This window comes from Protopterus annectens, chromosome 8.part0 (assembly GCF_019279795.1).
Source record: "Protopterus annectens isolate FY-2018-M chromosome 8.part0, PAN1.0, whole genome shotgun sequence".
Taxonomy (NCBI): Eukaryota; Metazoa; Chordata; order Ceratodontiformes; family Protopteridae; genus Protopterus; species Protopterus annectens.
In genome coordinates, this window is record NC_056741.1 from 500425970 (window position 1) to 500439083 (window position 13114).

Genomic DNA, 13114 nt, shown 5'->3' on the forward strand with positions numbered 1-13114 from the left:
GTTAAAATTACAGAACTGCATATTAAAGTGTCTGCTCTTAATTATTAATGTATTGCTGGCCCAGTGCATGTAAGCTTTGCTTCAGAACTACACATCTGTCTGGCAAATTCAATATATGAGAGTATTTTAAATACTAATCAATTGAATGTTGTACTAAATGAAGTATTTATTCAATTATTTCTGGTGCAGTGCATGCATGCTTTGCTTCAGAATTACACACCTGTCTGGAAATTCATTACATGAAAATATTTTATATGCTTGTTAATAGAGAGAGTACACTAAAAGAGGTGTAAAGAAACAAAATGTGAACAGATATATTGAAACTCTTTTCTAACTGAAGATTTTCCTTTTGGCACCATTCACTGTTCACTAGAAAGTAAGTCTGATTTGGTACATATGATAATATGCAACAAAGCTAGTATCCTAAAAAAAAAACAGATCTTAATTTTAATACCTTCTCTCTCTACTGCTTTGCATTTGAATGACAAAAAGCTAGGTAGATCCAAAAGTTCATAAAAATAAACTCAGCAAAATAGCACATCGACAAACTCAATACTTACCTGCACTTCGAAGCTTCTTGTTTTGTAAGACAGAGATGATTACCAGGATATTGCCAATAATATCTGTAACTATAGTAAAACTCATCACACTGGCCTGAAGGATGGTAACAGCTGCAGATGTCCAATACGGTACTGGGTCTGTATGATTGCCTCCCTTCAGATCACTTTCACTGCAGCTTGTGTTACAGCCGTACCCATTGTCTGACATCATCTCTTTTTTATCTGTGGAAAAGAAACCTAAATATTGAACACAGTAAATAATTTCTGATGCAGTATACAAAGAATGCAGTTTAAAATGAAAAGCTCCAAGTAAGACAAAGATGACACAAATACTTTTCAAATGCAGTAATAACAATGGCTAAACTAAACTAAAATCAAAGTTAAACAAACATTTAATGAGCAATCTATTCATACTTTCATATGAAGATGCACTAAATATTTAGATAGCACAGTGATGTGTGCAGCATATTAATTAAATTCTCTGATTTTAAAGTAACTGAGATATGATTGTTGCTAGCAGTGGAGAAAAGAAAAAATAAAATGCAGATTATTTGTTCCACATTATATGTCAGACCATCTTAGCTCATGCTGATCTCCCATTAATGCACTTTTCATGTGCTCCTGGTTTACTTATCCTTGTATTCTCCTTTATGCAAAAATACTGATTCCCAGTGGAGTCCAAGGAGATATTTCCTAATGGAGACTCTTGTGTCAGAATTTCAGCACAAAGGAAATTAGCCTCCATTGAGCAAATAATCCCAATGGCACAGCAGAGTTGTGTTTCAATGTTTTTTCTTACACTTTTCGTATTTCTTCAAACTTGCTCACTTATACAATTGCATACTTGTTAAATGAAGTGAAAGTCTGAATATGAAAACTCATTTAAGGTCTGTATTTGTTCAGTATCCATGACCTGAGAGAAAAATTAGAAACAGTGTCTGTTTAATGAGAATTGTATTGTTCTACCCTGTGCAAATTGTCATGAAATAAATTTTGATTTTATATGCTAGATAATTTCTTAACTGTAAAAATTGCTCAGTGCTTCAAAATGTGATATTAGTCACCTTTAATATGCCACAAATCTTAAAATTCAGACTATTTCTACTTCCTTTTGCATCCACAACTAATCCAGCATAAGATGTATTCATCTTTGCAGACAGTATAAACAATACTAGCCTGGTTATTTTTTACTATTTGAGGGACTTAGCTGAAATATGTAGCTTATGCTCTAAGTCATGGTGTGGAGTATAGAGCATTTGCAGGTTTAGATAGCTGTTTAAAGTTAAAGGTGCATATAAATAATTATGGAGTCTATATACACGTGATGACACATTGAATAGCTTTACTTTTCTTCCGGAATAATAAGTGCATATATAAAATTAACCAATATCAGGTGTCAGTGTAGCTGATGATGATGATGATGATGATGATCCACTCTTGCATAATATTTTTACCTCTCAAACAATCTAATTCTTTAACACATACAGCATGTAGGGTGTAGAAGAGTGCAATATGCTCCAATAATTGTTTGTTTTGAAGTTAGGATAAAATATTGCTTAAGAAGAAATTAAAGACCAATCCTGCTTTTAGATTAATGGAAAATGAATCCCCCAAAATGTTTACCAACCTTTTAAATTAGAAGTATTTTTCTACCTAATGTTTTACTGATATATTTTATACTGAGATAGAATATATGTGGTAAGTTATTTGAATCTCAGGATATATAGTCTCACTTAGATTTCAGATTAATAAGAAATGCTTCTATACTGCTACTTACCTGATGACACTGTCAGATACAGAAGGATACCTGGATTTTTTTATGCAAGTAAACAAAACTGCTTGACCCATTATACAGTATCAGAAACTCAATATATAACAATTTTACCACCTATTCCAGGAAAACAGATTGCTATTTTCTCTAGCACTTCATCAGATCTTTTGCTTCATATGTCACTATTGAAAGGCAGTGCAGTCTTAGGGTATAATCATTCTGTTAATTCTTTAAACCAAAGTTTCATCTGCCTAAGTACATGGTAGTTCTTATCAATGCTGTCATCCCCATAACAATAAATTACAGGGGGATTGCACCTGTATCATCTCAAGCATTTCCTTAATTCCATCATATTTATATGATCTACCCGGCTGAAAAATATAATGAAATGAGAGGAATAAATAAATAGAAATGGATACAAAAACATTAGTGCTGTGTGTGGCATTTTGAGCCTCTTGATTGTATTATATATTATGACTCTCTAATTAGACTTAGAGAATCCACACTCATCAGAATAGCCAAGAACAGGGTGATTGGATGTGTGATATCACAAAAGTCTTAAAGGCCTTTAAACCAGACAAACCAGACAAGTATGGCCATAACCTATTCAATGCTCATATGGGAGCGAATGACCTGAGGCACTGCACCCAGAGAGACATGAAGAGAGACGTACTATGGGAGTGTTAGCAGCAGGAAAGATGGTCTATTTGAGTAGTATCATGCCTTCAAGAATGATGTCTAATATAAAGACAGAAAACTGGCTAAGAAGTTGATATCATTCTAAGGGCATGTGATATGTGTCAGCATCCACTATGTTATAATCATATTTGTCGAGTGTAAAGGGCCTTACACATTACAAATTCTTGCTCTTTTGCCAGGGGTGGCTTACAGCTCTCATACCAGGGTTTCTGTATATGGGATATAGCCTTTGCAGGGGTCTATATTATATCCTCGAAAGCCGACAATGTTGAAGCTGATATTGTCTAGACTAGAATAGCGAAAGCGCACAACACTGAATGTGTAAATGGAAATCTCCGTAAGGGGAGATTTCCACTTACTGAAATGTAGTGCAGTCTTGGGGTTGGTATATTTAAGTAGCAGTGGGTGTGGGGGTGAAGGGGGGCTTGCCTCTCTGCTTAAACCCATTAGGGTACTTTTTTCTTTTCTTTTTTTTTTTGTTGTTTTTATAAGTTCTATGTTTGAAGACATTGACCATATGGTGTCGACCATATGGTGTTCGATGTTTTCAACCATTGATCTTATAATATAGACCCCCTTTGCAGTAACAACATTGAGTCTGTAGTAGGGCATTCCTTCCTTCAAGCCCTCCAGCATCTCTGTTTGTCAGAAATACCAACATCTCACATCAAATTAGAGCTCCTGTTGATCCAATCCCCCACTAATAAATCCAACTATTACTTCACTGCTATCAACAGATAGGTTCATAAGTTCATAGATTCATACTAGGATGTCTGCCCTAGGGCATTTATAAGCCTAGCCAGAGTGTGTTTGGCTTTTGCCACCCATTTTAAATTAATTTTGCTATGCCCTTTTTTGAGGTTAGTATACTGTGCCTCTGTCTAACAGTGACACAGAAGTGATACCCGGGGCAAACCTACGATCTCCCATCCACTCATCAAGATTCCTCTTGAAGAGAGTCAATGAGGAACTCTGTATAACCTGGACTGGGATTTTATTCCAGAGTGAAGGAAGCCTCTGGGTTATGAAGCTGTCCCTCCAGCATGTCCTATTTATTTCAGTGCTGAGGTTCAAGTCTCTCAAGCGCGTAGCTCGATGGGATTTGGATTTTCTGAGGTGCAGCATGTCCATTAATTCTGGGTTGGACATGGCTTTATATGTCAGGCACAGATCGCTTCTGAGCAGGCAGTATGCCACTGAGTAGAGCTGGAGTTTCTTTAACCGGGCAGCATATGGCATCTGTTTGAGCCCTTTGATCCTCTTGGTGAGGTACTTTTGGGGTCTTTCCATTTGCTGCAGATGTCTGGTAAGGTACATCCCAAAAGGGGCATTGTACTCAATTATGGGCCTGATGAGGGATGAGTAAAGAGGCATGATGACCTCCCTGATCTAGATGTGAATCCTTCATGATTAGGTGGGCTATATAAAATGTTTTTCTAACCACTTTGGCGTGGTTGTCAAATGAGAGATTGTCAACTTGGGTCCCCAGGTCCCTAATTACTTCTTCTGTACTTAATGGATTACCACCTATGTGGTAATTTGTGGGCACTTTGTTTTTGCCAAAGGGGATGACTGTACACTTTTTGGCGTTTAGCTTGAGGCCATGGCTCTGGCACCAGTTGCCTGTTTCTATGAGGCCCTTTTGGAGGATGCTTGTGTTGGCTGGAGAGTCGATTATGGCGCCCAGTTTGCAGTCATCTGCGAACTTGGTCAGCCACAGTCCTTCCATGTTGGCCTGTACCTCCGAGAAATATATACCAAACAAGAGAGGTCCCAGGAATGAGCCTTGTGGGACGCCACTTGTAACTGGTTTGGAGTCTGACATGCCTCCAGCAATTCTAACCATGTGGGTTCTGTCCTTGAGCCAGTTTTCAACCCATCTAGTGACATAGGGGTTTATATTTAAGCTGGTGAGCTTATCTATAATGCCCGAGTGGGGTATTGTATCGAAGGCTTTTGCGAGGTCCAGGTAGGCTGTGTGGACCACCTTCCCCTCGTCAATGGCCTTGGTGACTGTTTCAAAGAAATCAACCAGGTTTAAGAGGCAGGATCTGCCCTTAACAAAGCCGAACTGGGTAGGATCCAGTGTCTGTAGGTCCCCAGTATCTTTATTTATGAGGTCCATGATGATCCTTTCCATAGCTTTGCAGACCAAGCTAGTCAGGCTTATGGGGCGATAGTTTCCAGGATCCGCTGAGGCACCACCTTTGTGGAGAGGGACCACTGTTGCTGTATGCCACTCTTTGGGTACAGATCCTGTAGTAAGTCTGAGATTGAACAGTAGTTTTAGGTTTGGGTTTAGCTCTTCTTGGAGTTCATGTAGGACGCAGCCTGGGACACCGTCTGGTCCCATTGATGCTGTGTTTTTTGCTTTGGAGAGGGCGGCTCTTACCTGAGCATCTGAGATGTCAGGGGGGCAGCACTCTGCTGAGATAGATATTTGCCCTTTTGTTGGGGAGGGGGGGGTTTGCACTGAACCTGTCAGCTAGGATGTTGGCAATGTCTGAGGGTTTGGTGTATTTTTTGTCATTTTGGACTAATTCTGAGCATATCTGGGAATTCCCACCCAGGTTCCTAACATAACTAAAGAAAGCCTTGTGATTATCCTTAGTGTCCTGTGCAATTTTTCTCTCGAAGCTGGCCTTAGACAATTTTATGAGTGCCTGTAGTTTTTTGCTAATACTGATCAGAGATGCCTTCCCTTTTTGGGATTTTGCTCTATCATGTAGTAGCTTCCTCCTTCTATTGTATAGTTTGTTTATGGCTAGGGTCCACCAGACAGGACGTCTGCCTTTGGAGGATTGGGTCTTGGTTTTATTTGGGATTGCATGATCCATGCATTCCTGAAGGTGTTCATAGAATGCGTTTATAAAGGATTCTGCGGTCTGGGCCGTATTTTCCACAGGCCCGGGGGCTTTGAAGGATTGCACCTTGGTTTTGTGGAGTGTGAAATTTGCTTTAGAGAAGTTTTTCACTGTGGTTTTCTGGGCAGGGGGTGGGGTCGGGATGTGAATATCCAGTGAGATTAGTTTATGGTCTGATCTTACCAGTGAGGGATACAATTCTGGACTGGAGCATAGAGTCCCCATGTTGGTGATGATCAGGTCCAGTATGTTTTCCCCTCTTGTGGGAGTGGTAACAAGTTGTTCCATAGCATTTGAGTTTATAAATTCTAAGAACCTTTGGGCTAGGGTGTTGGAGCTTGAGTAATGCTCCCAGTCTATGTTTGGGTAGTTGAAGTCACCCATTATAATGGTGTTTGGAGAGACCTTTATATTTTCCAGTGTTCTCAGGAAGGCTGAGTGGGGTTCCTGGGTTTGGGAGAGTGGTCTGTAGTAGGCTATAAACTGGAAGGCAGTTTTAACCACTGTTAGTTGCACATGGATAGTCTCTGATGCTTCGTGCTGTGCCACCAATCTGGAGGTGTGGGTATCTTTGACGAATATCGATACTCCCCCTCCTTTTGTGGTTCGGTCCATGTTTGGGGCCGAAAAGCATGGTATGATTTATAACCTGGTAGTGCTGGGGTGCTGTCGGGAGCCTTGAACCAGGTTTCTGTTACTGCACAGATATCGATGTTCTCCATGCTAAGGAGAGTTTTGAGTGCATGCATCTTGAGGTTTCGACTTCTGGCATTGAGTAGCATTACTCTTAATTTCTTATCCTTTGTGATACCTACGGAGGTGGGTTTGTCTTTTGAGCCTTGCCTAAAAACGGCACTATGAGGGTAGCAAGAGCCTTTGCTAATATGCAAAAGCCCAGGGGTGACTGGTGTAAGCCGTCCCTAACGAAGCATCGTGGCTTGTCGGGCATGTCATCCCAGGCTGACAGGCATTGGATCCCCTTTGAATGACACCAATACTTAAGACAATTGTTGAAATTGATCATCTTGTCTTCATATTGTGGCATCATTTTTGGTGAGGGTAAAATGCTACTCAAGGTCAGGGTCATACCGGCCTGGGCTACATGCTCAGAGTGCTCCTCTATGTCTCTTTTCATGTAGTCCAGGGAGGTACGTCTCAGGTCATTCACACCAGCATGGACAATGACTGAGTCATATTTGTACTTGCCTTGGAGTGACCTGAGTGCTTTTGTTATGTGGCGGATCCTAGCGCCTGACAGCCAGGTCACCGTGACCTTCTCCTTGTTCAGCCTGGTGAGTGGGACATCAGTGTGCCTGACGATAGAGTCACCTATTACAAGTGTATCAGGTGTGTTGTTCAGCCTTAAGGGCTGTGACTGTTCAGCACACTGGCTTTGTGAGCTATGTGTTGCATGTGTTTTGTTTTGGGGTAACGGTTGCTTGGGTGTCTGCTTTGGAGGTCTCTGCTGCTTAGGAAGATTTTTATTTAGAACCTCCGTGTATGTTTTTGTGTGTTTATGTGTTTGGTTTGCTGTCGTGGTAGGTCTATGTGAGACTGGAATTGTAGTGAGTGTGGTTTCCTTCTCCTCCTGACTGGTTACACCAGTACTGAGTTGAGAGAGCTTATCCTCCAGTTTGGCTATATGGTTGCATCTCTCACATGTGTTGGAATTTGTTGGGAGGAGGAGAGGGTTGTCTGTGTACATGAAGTAGTTGTAACATTGCCTCAAGATTCCCAGATTCACCAGCTGGACTGGAGAGGAGATTGACAACTGACCTTCGGACATGCTAGAATAGTATTGGGAATTTCTTTATAATTGAAAAAAGGGCCAATGGGAAGGTACTCAAGGGGAGTTTGTGAGGGTGTAGTGCTTTTAATTTTTTACTGCTGACTTATATAATTGCTTTAGTGAGCAAGTGCCAGGTAACTTAAATGCAATGTGTTACAGGTAACTTAAATGCAAAAATGACAAACAGTAACTTTCTTTCAAGTGAAACAAGGAAATAAGTACAGTAAGCAATGCAGATATCACTAGGGATCCACAGAAGCACTGAAAGGCCACGTTTTAGGTGGAATTAGCATTTCAGGGAAATAACAAGCAAACAAACAACAAGCATACAAACAAAGCTAGATTAAGCAGGCCTGGATCTAATATATGCTACAGCAAACAAGGTGTACCAATTTCAGTAAGAAACAGTTCAAATATGCAGGCACTATAAACTTTAACTAGAAATTCCCAGCTCAGAAGGGCAGAGGCCAGCCTCTCCTCCCAAGAGTGCAGACCACGAACCAAAGTTCCCCAAAGATCATAGAAATTACCATAACACCATTGAGGGGATTAAATGTCAAACCAAATACATTGTGCTAGGGATTTCAATTACCCAAGCATTAACTGGCACTCTTACACTTCATAAGATGGATATATGCTCAGCATTTCCTAGACTTTGTTAATTATGATGCTCTAGAGAGATTGTAACACTACCCACTAGAGACTCTACTAACCTTCTTTTATCTTTTAAACACCTTTATTAAATTATCACTTAAGACACAGGCAATTGTACATTAACAGAAAAGAAAACTACCATGTTAACATGTTTTCCCTTTTAAATACAATACACATCACATAGATTTTCTTTGCTACTACCACCAGTGCAACATTATAAAAAATTACTGAATTCTAGCCTTCCCTTAAACATCACTCCTCCTAAAGCTCTAAAAACCTTGACCCAGTCCTTACCAACCTAGCCCCTCCCTGTACTGCATCTCATGTCTCTTCATCTGTAGATAAATATGACCACGTCAGTCATCTTTTCTAAGAGGGACTTATTGTATTACCCCACCAATGAGACTGGCTTTAGGGAATTCAATAGGGCAAATGAGTTCAGCTTGTTATAGTCACAGAGTCATAGATTTTTTACTAGGCTAATGACCCAGGGGACCTTTCTCAGACTAGCAACGTTTTTCCCAAAAGAAAATGATGACCTGTATCCAAACAGGACATTAAGGGGCAAACATTTATAAGTTACCTCTGTCCATCAGGGACATTGGTGCTAGGTCCAGTGAACATTTTCAATTCCCCACCCAGTGGTTTAGGTTGCCCATAAAATGGGTAATAAATGAGCTCAGCCTCACATGGATGGGAAGCCTGTTGTATAGGAGGTACAGTCTCTGAGACACATATCTGTTTCTCCAGCATGTTCCGTTTAAGTCACAGACAAATTTCAGGTCCTTAGACCTTGTATTTCTGGTATTATTTGAGTTATGTATATGTAGGAGATTCATAAGTGTTAAAAATATATGCAAAATTCCCAACAATCCTCTACAAATCAACCCAAAAGAGAGGGTTGCCACATTCATCTGTGTCTTTTACCAACATCTAAACAGCAGCATAAAAACAGCAGCACCTGTCTACCCTAAATTTAATGGTAAGTTCAGAAATAAGCCTCTCTGGTGGAATCTTTGTATGATAAATTTTATAACAAAAGAAAGAAAATGATGAAAGTTCATGACAACTCCCCGCCCCCTATTCTCAGGATCATATTGAAACATGTCAGCAAGCAACTAAAGACTGCTATTTGAAAATGTAGAGCAGAGTGCAAGCCTACAAGTACAAGGTCTCTACAATAACAAAGGAAACTACAAATCCTTCATTAGTTATGTCAGGAAATTAAGCAATAATGCCAGACAATGCACTGAAATCATCTATAATATCAAATAGTCCAATATCAATGATATAATTAACATATTAGCAGTCATAGTAAGTGCTACCTTTACCCAACCTACTAAAATTGTTACCTGAATATCTGAAAATGTAATTTGCCCTGAAACTACCAAGATTTCCATGGTAACAGAAGATATACTAGACTGATTCTCATCACTCCCAGGTATGTAGTATGTGAACCTCTACCTAAAGATTTCAATCTCAGCCTATCCACAGGGTTTGTGCATGATGCTTGGAGAACAGCCACTGTGACTCCCCTTTGCAACTGTTGTCCCCCTACAGATCCAAGCAAATGTAGGCCCATCAGCCTTACCAGCCATATATGCAAAACCATAAAATGTATCGTAGCAGAACTCATTTATGCAAACACAGGTAACTTATCTGATCTAGCTCTCAATCAGCTTGGTTTTGTAAAGGACTGGCCCTGCCTCCTAGACCTAGTAAGCTTCTTTGAGAAAGTTACCGCGGCTGTGGACAGAAGTCAATTAGTGCATGCTGCTTATTTCAATCTGTCAAATGCATTTGGTACTATTCCCCATGTTAGTGTTGTTAAAAATTAAACAAGTGTAATGTAAATTCCTATCTTAATAACTGGACTGCAAACTGGATATCCAACAGATCCCAGGTTCTGAAAGTTGCTGGTACCCTCTCTAAATATAAAATTGGAACAAGTGGGGTACCACAAGGCCACTGCTGAGCCCTCTCCTGTTTGGCTTTTTTTTTTTTTGCAGGCATACATTCCAATAGTAGTTGGCCAAGCTTCTGATGACTGCAAGCTGGACACAGTCATACAGTCATCTAATGACACTAAACAGCTCCAGCAATGTACACTTACCTGCTGTATTGTTACCAATCTCAAGATAAATACAAAAAAATGTGCAGTGTAATAACATTAAGTAAGAAGTTGTTCCCACAGCATATGTTTTATATTGCACACATCTTCAGATAGACAAGGATGTAGGAGACCTGGTACTTATGTGGACAATTCTCTATCATTTGATCGTCACATTTCTACCGTAGTGAGGAAATTATTCTATCTGCCCATGTTGATTTTCAAGAGAATATCTGTATTCCATATAAATCATCCTGCCACTGAACTCTTCCCTTATCGGGCTCAAAAATGAATACAGTTCCCCTTTGGTAAGTATAAGTCAAAGGATATTGCTCAAGTAGAATGGCACTGAAGGTAACTTACCAAGAAAATCGAAGTTGAAAAATCTTTCCACGACCCTGATAGATTAGCACAACTCTGAGTTATACTCGGTAACTTATAGGCTACACTGAAGTGAACTGTGTCTTGCTTTTTGAGTGATGAAAGACCCCAATTAATATGACCTTATCTTTCTTTGCAACACCAGTGACTTTACAAACACTGACACTAGAGACATGAATCTGCATCACCAAATAAACAAGACTCACAGGAGAGATTGCTTCTTAAAGCAACATATTTCCAGCCTACAGAAGAAGTTAACACTATAGGTTAAACAAAGAACTACTTTGAGTTACTTTAAGTTAAGCTTTAGTGATTGGATGGGCAGACACAAATTTACATCAGGACTGCATGTACAGATCTGCTCGGTTTGGGAGGTAAGCACTATTAAGTGCTTGAAAAGGGAGGCACAAATGTCTAAGTCTGTCTACTTAAAAGTGTGTATGGCTAGGCAGGGGACCGGGGAAGTAAATATTCTGGGAAGAAATAGCCAGGGAATTGTTATGGCTAGGCTTGTATAGGCCCTAGGGCTGATAGCCTAGTACCACCATATGAACCTATGATCCCTGGGTTAGTGTTATTCCTGCATTCCTAAGCATGTAACACATGGAAATTTGTTCCACTTGTTCCTACTGTCTATATTCTACCATGCTTAACCTATTGTTCCCAAATGCTCACAAATCTGAACTCCTCCCTACTTACCAAATTTGAATCAACCTACCAGAAAATAGCTAGATTTGCAGCTCAACAAACATATAAATCTCACCACTGTTTCTCCCTAAAATACCTGAAATGGCTCGCACTACCCCACCTGTCCCTACAATCTTAACCTCACCTATCCCTACAATCTCAACTCCATATCATACACTCCAGCCTATATCAGCCTGATTTCTGCCAAAGTCTATATTCTCTCATCTCTCACTACTCCCCTACCAGACTTCTCAAAAGCTCAACCCAAGACCTACTAAAAATCCATAAACCCAAATCAAACATAGGGTGTAACTTATATAGCTACCATCCCTTTACGGCTTGGAACAAACTCCCACTAGAAATAAGGTCCCTGACTCACCCCAAACAATTTTAAGCAAGCAACCAAAGACCACTTTAAAAAACACTGGTCCTGCCATTGCACTCACCCTCCCTGATTATTATCCACCTTTTATAGTACAGTCAAACTAATTTACAAAAACTTACCATTAACTATGTCATCCTATGCTTCTGATGCAACCTCCAAAGCTTCTTCTATAGTCTGCTCCCTGAAATTCTTATGTAACCCTTTAAGTTTCTGCTACTCTGCAGACAAACCTTATATTTACTCAACTCTCTTTTTAAACCAAAACTTACAACTTATTCTACGTTTTTAACATTCTTTCTTGTTTATAGTACTATTTTATCTGTGAACAATATGCATGTATGTAGCTTACATATTTTAACTACCAAATTTCTCTGTTGCTATTTTTATTGAAATATATCTGTATTGCTATTTTTATTGCATTGTATATATTTGGAGCTTTTCTCCCCAGGCTTCCGCTGAAAAGGGGGAATAGTTCAGCCGGACACTCCCGGTCAACAAATGTAAAATAAATAATAAATAAGGAGCCATTTAGAGGCTTTACTCAATTATAAAAGACAAAAACCTGAAAAGATGAAGGCCAGGATTCACTAATCCTCCGTGTAAGACTAACTAAGTCTTACATGGACACTGCAGTCTAAAAGTATGATGTCAACGAGTCATGCATATTCATGAGGGCACGCTGACTCGGAGCATGCAAGAGTGCAGGGGGTGTGTCAGACTGCCGAGCAGTCCAAATATCCACGCCCCTGCAAGTGCCTAAACAGCAAATGTCAACTGAAATGAGCGAGTCCGCTCAAATGTCTACATACCCAACACTACACTCCCCCACATTCTAAATACCTGTACAAGTTTAAAATGTAAAGTTTCCTTTTTTTTTATTATTCCCGATATAGCTGCCCGTATTTGCATGTGTATGCGTGGGTCTGCCCATTGCTTAGCAGGGAAACTGATGTCACTGAGCATGATAGTGATAATGATGATAGGTGTGTTGAGGCACAGGCATGTTTGCCAGGGTCTGTCGTTGAGCCAACAATCGACAGTACACAAGTGTCCACCCCATCCATGCACACAGTCATACTTCCAAATCATCCATCACCAATGCCCTTAGCTGAGGGACAGCGTACAGCCAGCATTGGCCAGGACAGTGTGGTATCTATGGCACATGCATCCCAACACAGTAGCCATACCCAGATGTCTGGAAGGGTACCACATAG

General features: G+C 40.1%; 1 protein-coding gene across 1 annotated transcript in view; it reads right to left on the reverse strand.

The window, feature by feature from the left end:
- Positions 1 to 13114, reverse strand: part of LOC122808271 (melatonin receptor type 1C-like) — a 109220-nt gene that overhangs the window by 67239 nt on the left and 28867 nt on the right. Inside the window, exon 2 of the mRNA XM_044079234.1 lies at positions 561 to 782. Within this exon, the coding sequence (XP_043935169.1) occupies positions 561 to 782 (222 nt within the window). The remainder of the gene's footprint in view (positions 1 to 560; positions 783 to 13114) is intronic.